At 53.6% G+C, this 22,629-nt stretch overlaps 5 protein-coding genes across 5 annotated transcripts; 1 reads left to right on the top strand and 4 right to left on the bottom strand.

The window, feature by feature from the left end:
* Positions 1-207: 207 nt before the first annotated feature.
* Positions 208-652, bottom strand: CCOS01_15622 (uncharacterized protein; the record flags this gene model as incomplete). The annotated part of the gene is made up of 2 exons (XM_060463760.1): positions 208-270; positions 368-652. Coding segments are annotated over 2 exons (348 nt in total), but the record flags the coding sequence as incomplete, so codon positions are not given.
* Positions 653-2,478: 1,826 nt separating this feature from the next.
* On the bottom strand, positions 2,479-4,232 carry CCOS01_15623 (UBX domain-containing protein; the record flags this gene model as incomplete). The annotated part of the gene is made up of 2 exons (XM_060463761.1): positions 2,479-3,584; positions 3,644-4,232. 2 exons carry the CDS (start codon positions 4,230-4,232, stop codon positions 2,479-2,481), a joined length of 1,695 nt encoding a protein of 564 aa, XP_060305516.1.
* Positions 4,233-5,641: 1,409 nt separating this feature from the next.
* CCOS01_15624 (proteasome component ECM29) lies at positions 5,642-11,353 on the bottom strand (the record flags this gene model as incomplete). Its single annotated transcript, XM_060463762.1, has 3 exons — positions 5,642-11,018; positions 11,083-11,129; positions 11,198-11,353. 3 exons carry the CDS (start codon positions 11,351-11,353, stop codon positions 5,642-5,644), a joined length of 5,580 nt encoding a protein of 1,859 aa, XP_060305517.1.
* A 7,069-nt stretch (positions 11,354-18,422) lies between these two features.
* Positions 18,423-18,929, bottom strand: CCOS01_15625 (uncharacterized protein; the record flags this gene model as incomplete). Its single annotated transcript, XM_060463763.1, has 1 exon — positions 18,423-18,929. The coding sequence occupies one exon, from the start codon at positions 18,927-18,929 to the stop codon at positions 18,423-18,425; it is 507 nt and encodes a 168-aa protein (XP_060305518.1).
* Positions 18,930-22,267: 3,338 nt separating this feature from the next.
* Positions 22,268-22,516, top strand: CCOS01_15626 (uncharacterized protein; the record flags this gene model as incomplete). Its single annotated transcript, XM_060463764.1, has 1 exon — positions 22,268-22,516. One exon carries the CDS (start codon positions 22,268-22,270, stop codon positions 22,514-22,516), a length of 249 nt encoding a protein of 82 aa, XP_060305519.1.
* Positions 22,517-22,629: the final 113 nt, after the last annotated feature.

Genomic DNA, 22,629 nt, shown 5'->3' on the forward strand with positions numbered 1-22,629 from the left:
CGGTTGGCGGGAAATTGAGTTCTCGGACTGGAAAGTCTCTTTTTCCCTTGGTGCTCGGGCAGTGGGCAGCGAGCAGCGGGCAGCTGGTTGAAGAGGGGATCCTGGAGTTGAGGGCGAGCGACCTGGAGAGGGACAGAGGCGGTGGGGGACGACGGATACGGCTTGTCGTCGAGCTGAGGTAGAAGCAATTGAGGCCGGGCTAGGTGGTCACAAGCGGCCCCCGAGAAGGCTGGTTTTGGAGGCCCAGACTAAGGAGAGAAAGAAAGCGATCTGGTTCAAGGCGAGCGGTTAGCAAAAAATGTGCTAGAGACAAAGTCGGCCGGAGCCTAACGGTGATTAGTTCCCAAGGGGGCGGCGTCAATCGTACGTGGGCTCTTGTCGCGTGTCGAATGTCTCGTCTCTCCTTTTTCTTCAAGATACAGAGACAGAATGACGAGGTAAACAAGGAGAGGGGAAAACCACTACGGTAGGTAGGTGAGGTAGGTGAGGATGAGGAAAAAAAAGTTCCAGAGGTGGTGGTGAGACACTGTAGCGGGCCGCTATAATTCGCGTTCCTCGCGAAGTCGGTGGATTTGGTAGAGCCAAAGCAAAGGGAGAGGGAAGGAAAGACGTCAGTGCCACGGGCCACGGTACTAGATGACAGTCCGTAGGTAGGCACAACAAACAGCAGGGGATATTCAAGAGACCTACAGAGTACGGATAGAGATGGGCAATCTCACGGTATGGCAAGGAAGAGCCGCGCAAAAAAGAAAGCGTCGTGGGGTTGCGGTTGGTACCTGTGCTTTGATCCCAAGGGAACGACGGACGGGAATCTGATGTTTGGGCACACGAGGCAGAGTGTGGGGTAGCAAGAGACGGCACCAAGCCAGACCAAGACCAAGCAGTCAGGCCTCTGGACGGTTGAAAGAGGCCACAAAGAAGAGGGCGGTGGCGTGGCTGTCTTTGCGTCGTCGTCGCTTTCTTGAATGTTGTCTTGGGATGTTGTCAATGTTTGGGGTGTGGTCTTGGTGTTGGTGCTAATCCGGGGCTTGGACTTTTTCGTAGGTACCTATGTAGGTAGGTAGATAGGTAGGTAGATAGGCACCTTGAGATTTGGACTGTTTTGGTAAGATCGACTCCCCAAATACATGTAAACGGAAATGTGACGTTCCAGCGTTAGGAAGTATTGAATCTGAGGTATTCGTAAAGCAGGTTGGAATGGCCAAAGTAAGGCAGAAACAGAATCAGGAGGTGTCTATTGGGCCTCCCATCGCCCGTTGTTTATGCCATGATCTGAAAGGGTAACCGAGGGGTCGGTTCACCAGCAACCACTGCTGTTGATGTCAATTGGGTTCCCAGGTTCCCCTCATCCCACCTCAAGTATCCATCCCCCCTGCCATCGGTATGGTCCTTGGGGTGGCCCTGTCCAGTAAAAACGTCAGCGACCTCCAGCAGTCGAAACAATGGAATGCCGTAAGGTACGGAGTATCTACATACGCAATGCATTATCGCCAACGTAAGCGAGCGTGCACAGATCACATCCTGCTTATCAATTGGCACTGCACCTCACAGAATCGACCCAAACGCTGCCAACCAGACATCCATCTCCCACCTCTCATTTCACCATCTCGCCATCTCAGCTTCAACAACACCAACATCAATATAGGTACTACCTTAGCACTATACCTAACAGACGAGAGCAACCCACCACATCCAATCACCCCTCCATCCATCTCCCATGCAGTGACACGTCCCGTCCAGGAACCCGTCCGTCATCCCCCTCTAATTGGTTCCCCTCCAACCGGCGCCACCACCGATGCCCAGGTGAGCCAAGCACACTTCCCAAAGATAGATAGTTCATGCTCTAGCCTAGTGAAACAGCCACATTTCTCAGCCCAGGACATCTACGGGGCACCTTTGAGCCATCTTTTTTCCTTTGGCTTCTTCTTTTGGTTGATCTCGCCGTCGATTCCGTTCAGCCCTGGGTGTGAATTTCCACTAATACATCCACACTGAATACGACAAGATGATTGGCATCGGATCGTTGGCCGTTGATACTCTGTTCCTTTACACGCGTTAGGGGACACAAGCGCGTCAAGTCATTCTCTGTATGCGCGTCTCAATGATTCAAATCGTATCACAACGCGACCAGCATTGCTTTCATTTCCCTGTCTATTGATGCCGTCTCTGTGTTAACAAGCGTCTACCTACGGTGGATGGCCGTCCGAATCTTCTGGCCCGCTGTTTGGCTCTGTTAGGCTACCCGTGGTCCTCGATAAACTGCGTCCTTCCATGCCTGCCTGCCTGCCCTCGCCGGATATCGTAGTATGTATGAGAAGAGCCCAAACGAACAATGTTGAAAGAAGGCTTCCTTCCGCCTGTCCAGTTCCGGTTCTATCGCCCATGCCCTGGCCCTGGCCCTGCTGAATAAATGCACCTTGCCCGTAACCGACGTTTCCCGCCCGAATCATCAGTCGCTGAGTCGAACCCAGGCCAGCTCTAGTCCTCAATGAACTCAATCATGACGGTGCCGTTCTTGAGCCCAGCCTCCATGATAGTCGTGTCCAACCCGTCACTCAAGTCCTGGCCCTGCGGCATACGCTTCAATTCAACCTCAATTCCTTCCTTGCCCTCGAGGGGCTCGGCCTTGAGCCACTCATAGATGCGTCTGACCGGGTCCTCCAGATTGAATCGACGGATGACACGTCCAGTAGGGTGTCGGAATTGTATCCTTGTCGTCGTTGCCGGGTTGTTCTCTGGCTCCGTGTGCGGCTTGTCACCCGCAATCCGGGCCCAGGCGCTCTGCGCCGCTGCCGGCTCAGCAGGGGGAGTAATGCCGCCCGCCGCCTCCTCGACTGAAGAAATGCCCTGGCCTCGGCCACTGGATGAGTCCGACTTGGTCAGCGCATCAGGATCGAATACGCTCGTCTTAGGCTTGGAGCTGCTGCTGCTACCGCCGTTGGACGCTGCAAGGCTGTTTTGCAATGCCATCTCCAGCATCTCATCCTCCGTCATTCGGTCGACATCGACGGTCTTGGGGCGGGGCGCTGCTTGATCCACTACGGGGTTCTTGCTGTTCGCCGCCAAGCTATAGCGGTCCAAGAATTCGGCCAGCTGCGCGTGGAAGTCAGATGCGCTGGGGAACGGTCTTCCACTCCAAACCTTGACCTGCTCTCCTGTTCTCGGATCGATGATGGCGACATGCGGGTAGTTATCTGGGTTCTCGTGGCCGGTGCCGTGGAAGTAAAAGTTGATGTACTGCTGTGCCGCCATGGCGTCCTTGTCATACTGCAGGAAGATGAAGGCATCATCCAATAGCCTCCTGATAGCCGCATCTTTCCAAATATCCCGATTCAAGGCTTGGCAGTTGAAGTCGCTCATATCCTGGAGGTTGACCAGAATCCACTTCTTCTCGTCCTTGCCCTCCTGTCTCGCCTCGTCCCACTCCAGTCTGGACATAATGTCGTAGGGCGGCCGGAACAGCTCTGCCAGTCTCTGGGCTCGCGTGCCGCCTTCCGTTGCAGCGGGTTGGGCGGGCTGGGCGGCAGCTGGGCTGTCATCATCCCAGATGGACAGGTTATGAGCAAAGGGGTTTCCACCACCAGCTGGTGCCCAAAATATTAGCATGGCAAACCCAAAGACGTAGACATTGCCCAATACGCACCTCGAGCTGCCCTGGCGGCTTCTCTCTGTCTCATTTGTGCCCGAATGATGGTGTCCATGTCCATACCATCGTCACCGTCATAGCCTCCAACCAGCGTCTCGGTGGTTCTGGCGATGGGTGATCTGACATCATCCTGACCACCGCCAATTCCAGCGCCGCCACCACCACCTCCAGGACCACCGCCGTAAAGTTCCTCTTGTAATCTCTTGGCCATGGCGGCATCCTCTTCCTCTTGGGCGCTTCGGGCAATGGCCGCCACCTGTTCGTTTGCCGCAATCTCGGAGTCGTCGTGTCCAAAGTTATCGTCCATATCGTCCACCGTCATAGCCGTATCGCCATCGTCATCACTATCTATGTGAATGACCCCGCGCTCGTCCTGCCGTCCAACATTCGGTCGGGTGCTCGAGGGCACTGGCGGCGCTGTCGAGGAGGTGGCCGACGGCTGGTTGAAACTACTCTGAATGTCGGGGTTCTCGAAGAAAAGCTGAATAGCCTGCTCCAGATTGTTGTTGGTCATCTCCAGGAAGCCGCGAGCGGCCTCCGGGCTAGCTGCCGTGATGGCGACGAAGTTGGAGATATCCTCGTCCATGGCGAAGGTGTGCGCTTGACTGTTAAGGTCGCTGAAAAAAGTTTGGCTTCGTGCGTGGCTTCGTGAGATGTCCTTCAGCAGTTGGTACCGGCCAGCAATCAGTCAAAAGATATTCTTTTTTTTTTCTGGTGGCGGTCAGAAGAGTGAATGAAGAAGAGTCGCTGAAGGTGGGAGACGGATGGCACCTCTGCCCCACCTTGAACCGAAGGTGCTGGAGTCTGGCACGGGGCGGAGGGGTAGCTGCAGGTCACCGTCGGGCGCGTTGGTCCTTGGGTCTAAATTGTCTGGCCCCGTCAAGTGAAGAAGTCCACGGCGGTTTCCAAACGAGCAACTTGAAAGAAAGTCGATAGCTTCAGGTTCGGCTTCTTGTTGGGAAGGGAAAGGCAAGGCTGGTTTGGTTGGTTTGCGCCGCCACTGATCTGAGGACGGGATGGTGTTGCGGGCTTGTCCCGGCGCGTGTAAAGGCAAATGAGTGCAGGCACGGGTGGAAGCGCAGGGCAGGTGCTGCTATCGGGCCAGTGCCACCCTCAAGGCGTCCAACTCTGTGACGCAACCGCCGGTCGAGCCTCGGAGCCATCCTTCCTGCTCTTGGCTGTCTCGGAGAAATGGTGGAATGTTGATGCGATGAGGTGATTCACTGCGCCACGGCCACCAAGGTGCTCAATCTCGTGTGGCTGACCTTGTGGCTTGTCCTCAGCCACACACGAAGATGTTTGTCTTGAAGATCACCCCACGCAGAGCATTGCAGCCTGCTTCTTTCTTGCTCTGACTATATGCACAGGCCCGTCTCTGGATTCATCCTGCCTTGACCTGCCATTTCTATCTACATCAAGATATGAAGATATAGCTTCTGCTTCCGGTTTTGCCATCTCAAGAAACGGATATCTGGCTGAGCGTCGCGATGTCCCGCACCCACGAATTGCAAGATGTAGGAATCTTACTACCTGCGAATAGGCCCCTGTCAAGGAGAACTATCATCTAGGCTTCCTGTGGTCTGCCGCACTATTTAAAGGTAAGTAGCTGGTGCAGTCTGACATAGATCAGAGGATTCACCCAGGCTTCGAGGCAGCAGCACCTGGACTGGACAGGTATCGCTTGGCTTGCGACTCCGAACCGATGCCATCCATCTATGCGTAACCAACCTTAGCTACAAAAAGTGCGCTTCAAAATTGTCTCATTGGCTCTGCCCTCTTTCCATTATATCTCATGTGTACATCTATGAATTGTTTCTGCGAAATCAATAGCACGTTGAGAGGAAGGCTGGCGTCATTGTAACAGTCATTCAAGTAAAGAGCAAGTTCTAATATAGGGGTATCAACACCCCGCGAGCCATATCCTGCCGCCTCGCGGCCAAAAACATCAGCTTCCCTTGCTGGAGAAGTAGGGAGAAGTATCTTCTCCTCTTCCTCCTACTTCTCCAACTCCGCGAGGATCTCCTTGAGGTGCTTCTGCACATCAAGAGACCTCTCAGCCCCCAAAGCCTTCTTCACCATCTCCACAAAGCCCTTCCTCTCCTCCGCCGCCGCCGCTCCCTCCCCAAACACCCCGCGCTGAATGGCCTTGAATACTCCGCCAATAGCGAGGACCCGCATCGTACGCTGGGCCTCGGTGCCGTTGTCGACGGACTCGGGATCCAGGCTGCGGAGATAGGCCAGAGCGACCTCCTTCTCGTTGCTGGCAGGGGTGCTGGAGGCGGGGGCAGGCGCAGCCTCCATCAGGTCTCTGACGGACTCGTACCACACCTCTCGCTTGATGCCCTCGAACTTGGCGTTGTCGAGGTACGTCTTGAGAAGCTCAAAGATTTTCTTGAGCACGGCGCCGGGGTTCTCCTTGATCTCCTTGCGGTTGTAGCCCCGCGCGACAGTCTCAATGCCGTTGACGGCCGCCTTGCGAGTCGCGTCGCCGGAGCTGTCGACATCCATCCGGTCCTCGTCAATGAAGTCGTCCAGAGGCCCGCTCACAATGGTGGAGATGGTCTCGAGAAGGTCCAAGTCGTCGCGCTGCTCTGCAAATTGCCAGAGAGCCTTGAAGGCGTGCGGGCGGTAGTCCTCGTTGTTTCTCTTCGCCTCGCGGATCGCAATCTTTTGCTGCTGTGCGGCGATGGTCGAGTCATTCTGCCAGAGAGCCTTGCCCTTGCCGACGAACTGGGGGAAGGACTCGAGAACCTTCTCCTTTCCGGGGAAGGTCTTGAGCGCGAGCGCCTTGTCAAGAACGGGCCAGATGAGCTTCAGGTTTGCCTCGGACATTTGTCCGCCAGTGGCATCGCTGGAGGCAACAACGGCCTTGATCATGCTCGCGATGCTGAAGGCGGCGGTATGCTGAAGATTCCATCGCGGCGCCTCGAGGCCTCTCTTGATGAAGCCTACAATCTCGGGAACGTAGCGCGCGACGGTGCGGGAGCTGCCGCCGTGCTGGTTCCAGACTTCGTCGAAGCACTTTCGGGTATACTCGTCCGTGTCGTGCATTCCCATATAGGTGAACGGGATGAACTTGGCCGCCAGGGCGTTGAAGTGGTCAGGGGCCAGCTTGGACACGCCGAGAACAACGTCGGATACCTTGGCGCGGCGGGCCTCGTCTTCGCTGGCAAAGTAGAATTCGGTAAACTTATCGACGAGGCGCTCCTTGGATGCGTCGGGAACGATGCGCATCAGGTATCCCGCGGCTCTGGCGTAGCCCTTGCTGACTTCGTCGTTGCGGTCGAGTGCTTGCTTCTCCATAATCTGCATGAACTTTGGTGATACCGGCTTGAAGTCGACGGCGTGGCGCATGACGAGATCGCCAATCAGTCTAGCACATGCAATCTTGGTCGGCATGCCGATGGCGGTCTTGATGATCTCCTCGAGCTTCGGCGCAAGCTGCTTCATCCCCTCGGCGTCAAGCTGCCGAAGGCAGTTGTCGATAGCTTCCGAGATTGGCGATTGGTTGACCCATCTAGCTCTGAGCTTATCAAGCTGGTCACGGGAGTCCTCGCTAACCTTCTGGTAAGCGTAATTGATCTGCTCTGGCTCGATTGTGCTATGAAGACCCAGAAGAGGAGGGACGAAGTCGACAATGAAGGGCTTCAGATTAGGGCCGCCCTTCTTAGTGATGTCAATAATCGTCTTGAGCGAAAACATCTTGACTTCGTCGACGCCGCTCTCGAGACCGCTGGGCGAGAGGAGGAAACGAAGAGCTTGCTTCAGCATAGCCTGCGCTGACGACGAAGACCCACCCTCTTCGAGTTGACGGACAATAGTGTTGGTCAGACCCATGCACAGCTTGAGAGCAGATTCTCTGACAGATCCCTTGACATCGTCAAGCACCTTCAGTGCCGCAGTCCAGATCTCGGCATAGTACTTCTCATACTTGTGGAAGGGCTGTCCGGAAATCAGGTCGGAGATGGCACCACAGCTGGCCTGTCGGACGCGCCACTCCTTGCCGAGGACGTTCTTCAGGAGGTCCTGCATGATGGCGTCGAAGTGCTCACCAATCGTTTCATTCGGGTTCTTGACCAACGCCTTCCAGATGTCGTCCATGGATCGTTGAACGTTGGAGTTCGGGTCGAAGCGGTAACGGAACAGCTTAGGGTAAAGCTTAGGGTCGACCTCTGACTCGGAGAGGATATTGCTGAGACCAAAGCGGCCAAAGGCAGATCTCGTAGACCAGGTCGCGGCGTTCGTCGCAAGAGACATGAACTTATAGACGAGACTCTGATCACCGACTTCGTTCGCCAAACTGACAATATCCTTGTACGACGTGACCGACTTGCCCTCGCCGGTAGGCAAAGCGCCGGGCTCGAACAACTCCGTCTCATCCTCAACCTTGATCTGCGTGGTGTTCCCAGTAAAGGCCGAGACCAAGTCCTTGACAAGATCCTGCTTCAATCCTTCGTCGCCCTTCTCATACACCAGTGACAGACCGCGGGAGGCCGTCTCCTGCACCAACTCGTCACGCGCACTGAGCAATCTCATGAATGCGGCCTGGGCCTCTCGGAGACGTGACTGGACCTCGTCGAGATGTCCGCAGTACTGAACAACGCAGAAGAGCCAGATGCCAGAGGCCTTAAGCAAGCTGGGTTTTGTCGTCTTGCAGTCGCGGAACAGCTTGTCGAGCACGGCGGTGATTCTCTGGCTGCGCTTGCCCTTTCTCCAGGGACCGTCGGTGCAGTCGACATTCATGGAGAGCTTGACAAAGTCAGAGTCCCAGCAGGCGATAGCGGCAGTGATGGCCTCGCCGACAGTGAACTGGATCTCGGTCTCCTTTCTCGCGTGAAGTCCGAAAAGGCTCTTTAGGACGCTATCGATGCCTGAAGTCTTGCTAGACGGATACAGCAGGCCGTCTTCGGGGGTAGCCTCTTCATTCGGCTCGTTGAACGCCAAGGCAAGGCGGCCGAGTGCAAAGATGGACTTGTCGCTTCCTGCATTTGCATTCTCCGTGAGTCTCTCAATCACATAATCCGCCGTAAGGTTGTTAACATTGTCCGGAATATACTGGGAAAGTCCCGCGGTCCAAAGTTCTCCGTAACATTCGAGAATAGCATTCTCCAACGTCGGGCCATGGCGCGATTTGTCCATGAGCATCCTTGCTGGAAGATGAACGTCGATCGGGATAGGAAGACCATAGTACACGGCCCTCGAAAAGATGTGGCCGAATGCCTGCAGGGCTCCTTCGACACCATTGGCGACTGCTCCAACATGCTTTTCCCATCCCCAAATCATAGCCTTGAGATCTCTCAGGAACTTCTGAACGTTCTCGTTCCTCGTCTGGTGGGGAGCCGCCTCAGGAATCGCCAGGTCCACCTTATTAAGGGGGTGAGGAAGGAGAATTCCGACGGCTTGCGCGGCGGCAGCACGGGTGTGTCTGTTGTTTGATGCGATGCACTTCTGCAGAACCCATGCTGAGGGGGCAATGTAGTTGATAGTGCCAGCGGGGGCGAGTGATGCGACATCAACCATGGACTTCAGGCAGCTCTCAACGACGCGATCGGTTCCATCCAGGTTCTTCAGGTAACGAACACCATCGAAGCAGATCTTGATGAACAGGCCAATGTACTCCGGCTCAACGGAACGGAAGTAGGCTCTGATGGTTTCCCGGGTCTTGACGTCGTTCCGAACAAGAGTGTCGAGCTGGGAACTCCAATCAGGGACCAGAGGAAAGTCCGGAAGCGCGGCGACGAACAGGGCCCTCTTGACATACTCGACGGCAACAGAGTAAGCCATCATCTTTTCGCCTTGAAAGTTCTGCATCGTACAGTCATCATCGAAGTCAAGCTTGGGAGGCGCTGAGCTGCTCCACTCGTCACTTGAGATTTCGTCAGATATCTTGTCGCAGAAGAAGTACGTCATGAGTTGGATCCAATCCGGCATCTTGTGCGCCTCGGCGTCCCTGTACGTCCAGGGATCCAAGCCCTTTCTGCCTTCCTCGACGACCTCTGTGCGCTCTGACTTGCGGCCGGCTATGGTCAGGATATCGATCCATCTGCCTCGCACATCCCATGATGCGATGGTCTGGTTCGCCCACTTGACCGCTGAGAATCTTGCACTTCGCACGGCAGGGTTCTCCTCAGGGAGATTCATGTAGTGCAGGAGGAGAGAGATGAGGCTAATCATACCACTGCCGCGACCGTCGCCGCTGACTGTCTTTGGGTCGAAGCTTCTGGTCAGTCCCGAAAGTGAGCCCTCAATGGCAGAGACCGCCTCCACGGTAGGGTCCTCGGACATGGATCTAAAGAGCCAACCGACGAGATGCAGTTTGTCCTGTGTGCTGGATGCACTTCCCGCGCCAAGAACACCAAGTAAGTCGTAGGCCATAGACCGAAGCTTCTCTTCGTCTGCCGTCAGTGTCCGTGAAACAGGCCAGCCCTGGTCTTCCACGTAAGTCCGCATCTTGTCGATCAACTTGGGACCGATGGTGAAGGGGGCCTGAGTAGGTCCGATGTTGGCGCACCAGTTGAGGAAATAAAACAGAGCTTTGTGAAGTCTGGTACGCTCCAGGCCACTTGCTGCTTGTAAATGAGCTGGCGCAATGGATGAAGTCTCTGTACCAAAGTCGAGCGTCACGACGTTCATGATGTTATCCTGCATTGTCGTGGCAAGCTTCGATTTCGAAAGCAGAGGGAGAATCTTGATTCTATGGGGCGCAGGAAGTCGGGCGTGTGCATTATACAACTCCTCAATAACCGACGCCTTCTCGAAGTCGATTGTGATTCTTTTCAAGATGTCTTCCCCGGCCTGTGAGACTTGATAGTCGGGGCTCGCTGCAGCAGATAGCGCAGGCAAGAGTCTCTCCTCATCTTTGAAAGCACCGCTAGCCAAGAGCTGAGCAATCTTGCGCCGGAGGGCCTGCATATTCTGGAATGCAGCTGCGGTATCGCGCTGCTCCGGCTTCAGGAAGTCCAGGTCCGCTGCAAGCAGGGCCGGGTTCATCCTCTCAAAATCTTGTCGAGTTGGGTTCGAGCCACCCGGGATCCTGAGGAGTAACACCTTACCCAGCCATCTTGCGACGAAGAGGGCGTCTGCATCTTTGGAAAGACCGCTAGCTTCTCTCAAGGCCGCGTCTTCTTCGCTGCCGCGTGATGGTACCTGGATATCGGGAATGATCTTCAAGAGAACATTGAACATGGATGATTGGGTGGCGGCATGGTTGGGCGATGAAATGCCCTTTGCCACTTTGGGGAATAGATGACGTCTTTCGTAATCATCCAGACGCAGAATGCTATGCTGGATGAAGGAAATATCTAAGACGCGAAGAATAGGTGAGTCGACCTCTTGATATTGGTCGATGAGCTTCTCCACCGGAAGAATGATGCTGTGTACACCGTTAGTGCCCACACTCAAATCCTGGAAGACGCGGAAGACAAGGAATTTCGTACCTCGGGTGTATGATCAGGCCTTTGAGTTTGCCGGCAAATGTGATCACCTAACTCGAACGTCAGTATCAGAAATAATTATGTGAAGCTTGTGGTGGATTCTCGCCTCAGTGCGGACTGCAGGATAGTCACTCTTGGCCTTAAGTAGCAGCGCGCACAGGTACTTGCCCAACAACTCGTTCAACTTGGTCTCGTTGTTTGACGCCTCGAGAAGCCGAATCTGGACAGTCCCCACGAGGCGCTTCTCCTTGGCCTCGGGAGATTCGCCAGACATCTTGAAGAAGCTGTCGCAGCGTTGAATTTGGGTTGATGATGAGAGGTGATGATGGAGAGAGAGATGTGGGGGTACATGTAAATGTACCTGACGCGTGCTGTGGGAAGAGTCGACGTTGCTTCCGGTTGCCTGAGCTGATTAAGCTTGGTGTCCGAGTGGTTCCAGAAATTCCACAGAAAACGGAACGGAACAGGGGGAGAAACAGTTGGGGGCGGCAACTTACCTCCGCCACAATGTGGCCAATGTTTGCTCCGAAATCGGTTTAGCGAGTAAACGCCGGAGATGTTTTCGAGAGACTCCGAGACAGAAACAAACTAGAAAGGCGGGTGCTACCCAGCTTCAAAGTGTATGGTCACACAAGGCGAGAGCTCTCGCTGGTTATTTCTGCACCGTCCTATTTTGGATTCTGGTTGTATTTCTGTACAGCGTGTCATAAGAGGTAGACAAGGTGACGTGTAATTAATGCGGGTCTACTCAATAGTCGTCTTAACCACACAAGACGAGAGCTCTCCCCATTTTACCTCTGCACCGTCCTCTTTTGATTTTCTCCCTAAGGATATGGCCCTGCAGGATTAATCTGCCTAGAGAGTTGAACAATGCAAGGTGAGGGGGGGGCTGGTACAATTCTTCTAAGCAGCCTTCACTTAATCATAAGAGGCGAGAGCACTCGCCGTCTCAGTTCAGTGCCGTCCTATTTCAATTGTGAATATTGTTATCAGGATGTGTGAGGGAACAACAAGGCAAGCAAAAAGCAATCACGATCTACCGGGTGATTTTATCTTGATCACATAGAACATGCGAGGACTTTGTCATCTTGGAGTTCACATTCAGCCGCATCTGTCTTTAATCATCGGGGTGCAGTTCCCAAACATATGCTACCAGTGAGATGAGGAGATTTGAAATCTAGAACTTTCATGTAAAGAATCAGGCGAAGTAGTAAGATAGATGGAGTCACTTACAAATATGGCACAGGCGAATTACTGAAACTCGAAGGGAGTGAAACCCTAACCCGCCTCTCCCTCTGCTCGCAAGCGCAAAGGTGCTATGAAATCCGGCATTGAAGCTTCAGCCGGGCGCTTTATACCTTACCTCAGGGTCCCTTATTACTTCTTTGCCACAGAAATGATCGAACAGCCGCTGAGTCAGGTCACATCGCTTGCAACCGTAACGGCCTCGATATGTGCACTTTGCTGTAGGTGGATGATAGTAAGCTAGATCATGTCGAGTTGTGAACTAAAGTCGAAGGAAATTGGAGTGGAGCCCTTTTTTCAATTTCTTTGATCGCGAGATTAAAAGTATGGTGAACTTATGGTTAAGGCTACCTGAATAAAGAGCCATATGTACAGAAGTGACCTCGAACTCTTGGTGAAGTGTCAGTATACTGGATGGGTAGGCTCTGGAGTGACGTTGAAGAAAAGTGAGAATCTGAACTCATCAAGCTCTATTTCAACGTGAGGTTTATTTCAATAATTGTGCACTGGTTAGTGTGATTAGGTGTGTAATTGTATGACAGGACGAGCTAAGGCAGAGTTCACTGAAAGCTTCCCTATCTGCCGATATAAGTCGTCGAGCCACATGCGCAAACGCGAGATCATTTCATTTGTCCAAGTTTCAACTTCCTCCATCAAATTGAGTTGCATAGACTCTTTAGCTGTCTCAAATAATATTCCAGAATATCTCTCGTCACCATCAGTTGCGAGGAGTTTCCAGGTTTAAGGCCAAGGTCAGATGTACTATGCCCTCCATTTGGATTACTGCATAGTATCAGGCTTATTGCGTGTGTCTCCATCAAGCATTCAGTGGTACTGTTGCGATCAGAGACAATTGAACTCATGGCAGTAGAGGCACATGACCGGAATTATCATCTTACGAGTTGGACGGGCCATCAGGGCGTTATTGATGCCTGGAGGCATTTGGCAGCATACCCAAATCTGACGATTACCTGACGGTCGTAAAGCTCATAGCTCGCATCCTGAATGCCAGAGACCGCTTAGATCGTGGATATCATCTGTATGATCCTAAAAAGCATAGCATCGGTATATTTCAGGTGCCAAATGAGATCGCCAATGTCAACCAAAAGTTGTCACGCTCCCCCCTAACCCCCAACTCTCATAAGCCATCCAGCTGGATAGAGGTGTTCAAGATCCCTTGACATAGACATTGACAAGATCTCTCAACACCTGCGTTGTGAACGTTGCTCTCTGTAACTCCACCACTTCCTGCAGCATGAGTCCAATGATTCTCATGCTTTCAAGTCGAAGTTACCATCCGTATTCTCTTCTGCAATGACCTGATCCTAAACGATATCAACGGACACCGAAAGAGGGAAATCTCATACACCTATCAAAAGCCCTTGAGGGCATCCCGTTCTACCTTAAAGATCAAACAAACCCTTCGGCCAAACTCGGATCTACTTTAGCAACCCGGAACAAATCGCAGATGCTGAGTTTCCTAGTCACTCCTTCCCGCCTGCCGATCCCAGACGAAACCCCAACATGAGGGATAACTAGTAAGTGAAAGGCTAGCCCCTTGAACCTAGGTAACTAACAGTTCTTGCAACACCCCATGAGACGAAACTACCACTCCCTGATGGACATGTGTCTGGTTGCCCTTCTGAGAACACCAAGGACACCTATCAGTGTGAGCATTCACCTCATAGTCTTCTAGCTGAACTCAACGTTGAACTCATCAGATTGCTGTTGACTCGATGGTTTAATAATCAGCCTCAATTATGCTCCCAGTCCCCTGGCCATGACAAAATATATAATGCGGTCTTTTCATTGACAATTAGCCTCAAACTCCCACCATCGTCTCCACGAACCATATCGCCAACCGGTAACGCTTGCGCATCAACGACATGTACCCCGCCCACGATGTAACTCGGTCGAAGTCATCACAGAAGAATAGTCTGATTGACTTTTGCCCGGAAGATCATCTAACTACTCAGAATTCGACACTAGGGGCCTCAAATGCACATTCAAACCATCAAGGAAGCCTTTCTTTCCCCCCTTTCCAGCCGGCTAAACGATAACCGCTTGTCAAACCTAGTGAGAATTTAGTCTGGCGGCAGTTTGGGCAAAGATACGACTTGGACACAGCATTCGCTGATGGAACGCGCGCCGTGCGGCCGGCGTAAGGTACCGTCGCCCGCTAAGCGCGCCCGCTCCGGGGCCCCGGGGGAAGATTACAACCTACCACAGAGTACAACATCGACGCGTCAACGTTGTCTACCTACCTACCTGTCTGCCATACCCCATCACTTCTCCAATCCTACCAAGACCGATCCGAGATCGGCCTAAATACGAACATCGACTATCGATTCACCACTTTGTCATGCAGCAAACGCACACAGCGAAACCGCGAGAATCCTACAACTCTACAGAGATGATCCCAGCACACCTTCACCACCTCACCAACGCGGAGTGCCATTGGAGAAGCCTCATTGGTAGCTGTAGGAGAAACTCAAAAAGGACTCACATCTGTCCTTCTGATATCACACTGCATCTTCCCCCCTTCCCTTCCCCTCTCGCCAAACCATCCCCGCAACATGGGAAGAGTCAGCTTCACATGACAAAGTCTTCCTGTACCTAATCACATCACATCGATACTCCCACACACCCACACTTAATCGAAGACGCTACTTCTCAACTAGCTCCTGTTCCGAAACTCATTTTTAAAGTTTGCGATTTGGAAGGTACGGATTTTCCAGGCTTTACCAGGCTTGCAAGCCAACCCTATATCGGTATCCCGTACGCACTTCAACCTACCATTTTCTTTTGTTTTGAAGCTGATTAGGGAGAAGAGAAGTTGGGCGACGGCGTGACCATTGTGTCATCAGGCCCCCAAACCATCTGAGGACGAAGATTCAATCCATGGCAGATTGCCGAGTCGATGAGCTCCATATTCCATGGTTCATGACGGGCGAGGTTGCGACGAGCCACTTTGGCGAGTTGCAAACGACACTCAACGTTGCGACTAGTTCCTAAACTCGTTGGAAAAAATCAAACGAGTCCATCCCAACTCCTCCTGTACCTACGTAGGAACCTAGAAGCCTGCTCCCCTGACTGATGCAAAAAGCTGGCATCGATATTGCCATTCAAAGCGCCGCAACTGGATGCTACGATGTCGTCTTGGGCAGTCAGCAGTGGTATCCGCTGCATTGCCTGAGCGCAATGGCCGGGTAGCCGGAGAGGGATGGAAAGAAGCAAGAGTACGACCAGTACCTCAGGTTCCGCCCAAGACTGAGACCAAGAATTGGGTACGCGAGTCAAGGGGGAAGGTTGTCGCTCACCAATTTATTAGACATACACCCTGTCGGGTACCATAGACGAAAGCAATGGTAGATGAGTTCAAAAAGTGAAGCCAGTTCGTTCTGCGCAAATAAATGCGAGTTGGCAGGCTCCTGGTGCCTCAACGTCAGGGCGTAAGTCCTACGACGAGTTATTCCTGGGCCCTTCAGCTTCCTGGGCTTAGGTATGAGGAACTGAATCCGTGGGCGCCGGGGCCATGTGTTTGCGGACTAATTAGCCCGGTACCGAGGGAGCCATGTAGCGTAAGAATTAGACGAGGCAGAGAGCGCCGGCCTATCTGTGGTATGCACGAAGTCGCTGATCGAAGGTCTCAAGTCTGTACCTAGACCCCTCCAAAAGCTGGGGAACGCAACTGAAGGGTGCGAGAAAGGGAGGGAAATTGCTTCTTCGCAGTCTGTACTTTGTGGTCTGCAGGCTATGTGACCCTGGATCATCAGACGAAATACGGTAATACCTATACGTCCGGTTGAGGAGCTAGGTGCCTGTCAGCTTGGCTTCGAGAAGAAGCCCCTTCGTCAATTAATGTGGTTTGAGCCACTGAGGGGGTACTCTGAGGAACAAGCTGCACGTCTCACCCACCCGCGCCAGTCCTACCTGCCAGAGGATGTGTGCGCAGGTCACGATGCTGCTATACGTGTCCTGATGAGGGAGAAGATGCATTCACGACCTGGTGGAATTGCAAAAGCCCCTTGATGATTCGTCGCGACAACATGCGGTTGAGACATGCCGAACCCTGCTAGTCTTCATGCTGATGAGGACGCAAGTCACTGCTGCCAGAAGGAATACACCAACTGGGGCTAGCATCGAGACTAATGCCCTCCACGGACATGATGTACATGGAACGACAATTTTTTTCCTTGGTGCCAGACGAGTCTTCGTATGATCGTTGATGCGTCGCAGAAATGGTCACGACGGCGGGCAGGGATATGTTGATGCCCCTTTCATACCGATGCTCTTTTCGGGGCGTACACTGAGCATTTGCTGAGGAAGGCTCTTTTGACGACCAGTGTGGAGAGATGGACATTGAGCGAGAGGTTCCAGGTTTGCGTCCGTGAGCTGGCTGACCTGCGCGAACGATAGGGGACGGTGCCGTCAATCGGCTCGAGAAGACGAGTGCTCAAGAGTTGCACCGGAGATTGCTAGTGCGAGCTGAATCATGCTCCAACTTGAGCCGCGGGAGCACGCAACGGCAGACTAAGGTATCAATTGGCGGGCGATACTTGATGCCTATTATCGGCCGAGACCTACAGGGTAATTTACATGGACAGCTGCCGCATAGCATACCAATGCCCACGAGTAGGAATGAAGGAGGGAAAGGGAGTCATTTGAACTCACCACCAATCCAAGCCCACAGCATCTCTGAGTGAGGCCGGGCCACATGGCGCGTCGAGGCAGCGACCAGTGAGAGAGAAGGGCTAGAAAATCCAGAGATCTAACTCTTCCCACACCTCGATCCACGGTAGCAGTGGGAACTCTCCTTCATGCGGCCACCCCCTTCCACCCTGGTCCGACCGATGATTTCATTTCTCAGGGCAAAAAAATACTGTCAAGCCAATGATTGATGTACCCAATAAGCGTCAGTCGGCATGCGACGGAGACCCGAAATTCACCGTCATGCGAGTCGTGCTGGGTGCTACTGGGTGCTGTGCAAAAGCTGCAAGCCCGACGACAGCTTCGGCCCTTTACATACATGAGAACTTGAGCGATCCGAATAAGATTGAATCCGTAATATGGACAATCCTGAATAGTATCCATGGCGGATGCGCGGTGTACTCTCAGCCCATTCGAAGTCGTAAAATTATCACCACTGGGCATCGCTCGGGCAATTAGCCGACAGGGTGGATGCGGCACAGCGGCGGACGATGCCCAGATCCCGAGGCTTCGGCTCCTTGTTGAACCTCATAGCCGTCCGCCCCGGACAAGGAGACGCGTGCCTTAGCTGCCGGAGTGCCAGCGTGTCAATGAGGCGCGGAGACAGCACTTTAACCAGATTTCGTAAGGATGGGCCGTCCTGGCCGCTGCGGCTTTCGGGGTTGACGACTGCGGTATCCGTAGACGAACAATTAATCAATGCCTCTGCCAACGTCACCCGTAAGCCAGGGGTGACCTGTTCAGAGGACGAGGATCGCGTAAAGTGCGGCGCAAGTACCGTGCAACGTCAACGCTGCTATTCGACCATCTCCCGGACGGGGGTACCAAGGAAGGCAAGGCAGCCATGACTTGCCGATATCAGAGCCTTTTGACGTGTCTTTTCGTGGTCAAGGTTAGCCGGTCGGCCAGGATTCCTACTCGGCCGGCATCTTCGGTGACGGTCATACTAGCTGTCTGTCGTGACGAGTTGGGAGGAGATAGTCGCAGGCCACGAATACCAAGTCCACCGTGTGCAAACAGCATACTCTGGCGCATTACTTGTTGATCTCGTTGCTAGAAGTGGTAATTGGAACTATGTACAAAACTGTAGAATGGCTTCCTCGATATTGATGAGGGCGGTCGTGCGGCAGCTGCACAGACAGAAGAAGCTCGAGTGTTCTGCACTGTTGGGGGAGCGAACGGGTGGCCAAGAGCGAGGACTGTCCTTGGATCGGAGCAGAAACTGACACCGTCGAACTGTTTCGAAACATGGTGCGCGCACAATCGGTTAGCGAGTTAAGGCTCGAAGACAGCTGCGGCAAAGGTTAATATCACGACATGTCCCGCTGGCTCTGGGACATGTTCGAAGGGAAGGGGGGGGGGGGGGGCGAGTCAACACGCGTCGAAGACTAACATCGGCTGGCGCATGTAGAAGTTGTCGAGGAGGTTTCCGTGGAGGAAGTCAGCGACGGGGAAAAAGAAATGAAAGGAGGCCCATGTCTTGTATGCGGCTCGCTCTTTGGTGTTTGTCGCATCCGCCATCTCGTCGTTCGTGCTCGTCCAGCGGCCAGCGGCTGATTATGGAGAGACATGCGAGCGGGAAGGGCCCGATCGGTGAGCGGCATCTGGAATGAGGGACTGAGCCGGCGCATTTCAAGCGAACCATTGCCGGGCCGACGTTGCTCGAGTCCGGCTGGATGCGGTGCGAGTAGCGAGTGAATTCGCATGGCCTCAACCGGAAAAGCAAGCAAAGCCTGGGATGATTGTCCTCGAGGCTCGCAGTGAAGGTGAAGTAAGAACAGCTCGCATTCCTGTTGCTGTGGCTGGTGTGGTTGGGGCTTCCGACGACCGTGAAGGTGGAGAGATGACTTGTCTTGAGTAAGACTACTGAGGCCAATATACCAAGGTGGCTGCATTTGAAAAGGTTGATTGATGTGATGATGAGGTATTACCTATCTGTTGAGAATGGATTTCTGGCAGACTGGGTATTGCATGTTGCGTAGATACTAGGTTGATCGAAAACTCACTGCCGTATCAAACTGTGATATCGAAGTACCCGTGGTAAGATAGGTACCTTCGTGCCTTCCTCCCGATTTTGAGGTGAGGCATCGGGGATAAGGCGACACCTGGCTGCAGGGTCAAGAAAAGAGCCCCTCCCTAATCCGGCGGACCCCCCTGCTCCTCCCTTTTTGCGTGACGCCATTTCGCGTCTTGATCCGGTACGTACTGGGATTCGCGCCGTGAGCTCCCCTCCAGCTAAGGCAAGCACGGCAAGGTAAGGCAGGCGAGACGAGGCGTCAACGTAGGGCAACTGCGTTTTGCGCTTAGCGTGTCTCTCCCGCCCCCGTATGATCTGCCCGGAGGATTGCCCTACCTCGCCCTAATGAGGCCTAAGGTACCGTCGTTTTGGTGCAAGATCGTAGATTGGCTATGGCCGGCGGCATGCATCAGAAGTGACTGAAAGTCTTTTTTCTCTGTCGTCTGGCCTTGGGGCGATCTACATCTTGCGGATGCGGTACGGCATGCAGCTGGGAGGAAAAGATACAAAGACGCATGGGAAGCGGAATAGGTCCACGAAAGAAACCGGACGGAGTCACGGAGCCAAAAAAGGATGCAAAAGATGGAGCCCATGAGCAGCAACAAGGTTTTCAGGCAGATGGGGGGACGCGAGGGCAGGAGCCGGGATGCCTTTCCTGTCAGGGCAAGTCCACGTTGACGCCGCCAGTGACCGGGCCAACCTGAGCCTCCGAGGTTGAGTCTCTGCTGCCCATAGTCCCGGACATTGCCTTTTCGTACAGTTGCCATTTGCAAGGTGCAAAAAACCTGGACAAGCTGGGCCGGATTGGATTGGGGCGCTCTTCATTCGTTCTTTTCCCGGGTCAGGGTAGAAAGAGACAGAGCACGCGCCAATCCATTATCAATTGGGCATGAACGGACGGACGGAAAGAGCTTATTACCTATTGCATCGATGCTCCGTAAAGTTATATCGAATTGAATATTATCCGGCCAGGTGGAAAGAACACGGGAAGCGCAAACTCCTTTCCAGGGCAGAATCAAAGTGTCGCGAGGAAAGTCGGTTGTCACTTGCCGCGAGGGCTGTCAGCTGCACCTGCACCTTTGCTTGTATTCCGTACCTGTCGGCTTCCTTCCTTTCATTCCTTCCCACACACGACACCCTATTTCTCATTCGGTAATCTGGCCTCGGAGTCACGAGGTGGATGCCCCAGGCCAGCCCTGAGAGTACTTGCCTCACCACAAACTGTCATCGATATATCCAATGTCCTGGAGTAAAATCTCGCTGACGACTTCAACATGGAGGCAGGGGTAAACCAAGAGAGAAAAACAAACACATTGGGGCGCCTCGTGCTGTTTCCGTAGATGCACGACGTACCTGACCTGAAAAACGCGATGCCAGTCCGCCTGTTGCCGGCGTTCTATTAAAGCTCGCTGGTGGCAGCCACGGCTCCCCCAACTCCAGCGCACGGCATCAGCACCGACACCAGACCCACACCAACCCTCCATGGACTCATGGCCAATGGAGACTTGCCCACTTTGCTGCTTCGTCGATTTGGAGTCTGAGCCTCTTAGGTTCTATTTTGCTGCGGCTGACCTGGATTGACCCGGTGCGCTTGCTTGCTGAGATGCACCCGGCTAGTACACACACAGTAAAGTGCGGCTTAAGTTGAGGTAGGTACGTAAGGAAACAGGCTCGTCTGCTGATGCTCCACCTGCGCTCAACTTTCAACCTGGAAGGCACTTCAACCTCGACTCCATACCTTCCCTACCTACCTTTGGTAAAAGTACCTACCTTCTCCCACCGGTACCTTGTAAAAAGTAGAGCTAAGCTAAGGTAAGAGATACCTTGCCCTGCTTGCTCCGAAGAGCTGGGGAGGAGGCACGCACAGCACCACATGCACACAGACATCCCATACTTCTAGCTGCCTTAGGTACCGGACACAAGCACTTGCCGTCCCCAGCAACAGCATCGGAGACACGCAAAACAGAGACGGAAGAAACGGGAGAAACAGACAGAGAGAATAGCCAAGTATGTGGTAAGGTACCTTAGCTCACCTCACCCTAAGGGCCCAAGGTTCCTTCCACACCCACACACACACACACATATGGACACACACAACCTTAGGTTCTTGCGCACACACGCACATACTAGATCAATACCCAGGAAGGTACCTGCCTGTCTTCCTTCCGCCTCGCACACCCCCTCTCACCCCTAGAGTTCAGGTCGTGCTTTCCCTTTCCCCCTCGCCCAAAAGTCCACATTCTACGTCTCGAGCCTGCGCCTGCGCCTGCACCTGCGTCCTCCATTGCTAGTGAGTAAGGAAGGTACTTGCCTAGGTACCCCGTTTGGCGTGCGTGAGTCTCTGGCTGGTGGTCTCTTCCTTTTCCTTCCACTTTCCCTTCCCTTGGTTCCTTCTTCTTCCCACTCCCCCCTCTACCCCCATCATCGTCCATTTCTCCTTCTTCCTCTTTCTTTAGAGTTGCACCTCTCTCTGCCTCTTCTGTCGTCTCTCTGTCTGCTCTCTGCGATCTGCTCTGCTCCTCTGCGTTGCTCTGCGGGTTTTGCTAAAAAATCGAAGCATCCTTTTCAGCGATTGTCTTGGTTGTTGCAAAAGAAATCCGTGCTGCTCCAGCTGCCGCGTTTTTTGTCCACCTCACGTCACCACTGACTAGAGCGAGATCCACGGCCTTCACCAGCTGCGAAAAAAAAAAAATCTCTTCGCGCAACTTCCTTGTCCGGTTCCTCCCACGTCGTTTAACCCCCCCATTCCCAAATTCCTCCCTCGACACGAAAATTACTCTGTAATTCTTCCTCCTCACCACTCTCACCCACCCTCCTTACGAGTCGCACGACGTTTCTTCCTGGTCATCCGGAAAAAGACTCTTTTCGTTGGCGCCCAAAAGTAAGTAATCAATGCTCTCTATCTCTGCCTCACTGGTTCTTCCTACCTCTCTCTCTGCCTTTACTCCTCTTCCCCTCCTCCGTCGCATTCTCGCAGTCGCATCCGCAACCGCAGCCGCAGTCGCAAATCGAACGCTCGTGTCCGACCATCCGGCCTTCGGCATCCTCGGCAATCCTCTGCTGAGTACCTCGACGTTGCTCGCCTCGAATTGACCCCAAGAGCGATTCTGGAGGATGTTGGTCGGAGAAAAGATGGAATTGCAGTTCTGGGCGCATCATCGAACCCCTCCATGCATCGTGGATCATCCCGGATCGCGCTTGAAGATCGACAACCAAATGCCGAAGCCATTCAGCCTCGACGTGTCGTGCAACGAGTCGTCACCGTCAGACGCCCGGGAAAACGAAATATGCACCATCAGCAACCGGCTCTTCCTCACCCCCGCACCCAAAATATCCGCAAGTCCCGTCTTACCTCACCCGCCGCGCCGTGTTCGCAGCTTCTTTTGGCCATGGAGAAGGAAGGAAGGCCTCGTCACGAACTTCTGCAATATCGGCTTGACGTATGGCACGGTTCTCTCGTCATGAAGCCCAACGCCTAGCCGAAATGCCGCAACACACTGGAGAGGGCGAAGATTGGATTCGCAGCGCATCACACACCGAGGACAGGAAAAAGCACCAGGCTAGATGGCAATATCTGG

The sequence above is a fragment of the Colletotrichum costaricense genome (assembly GCF_030867565.1).
Source record: "Colletotrichum costaricense strain IMI 309622 chromosome Unknown Scaffold_25.1, whole genome shotgun sequence".
NCBI lineage: Eukaryota > Fungi > Ascomycota > Sordariomycetes > Glomerellales > Glomerellaceae > Colletotrichum > Colletotrichum costaricense.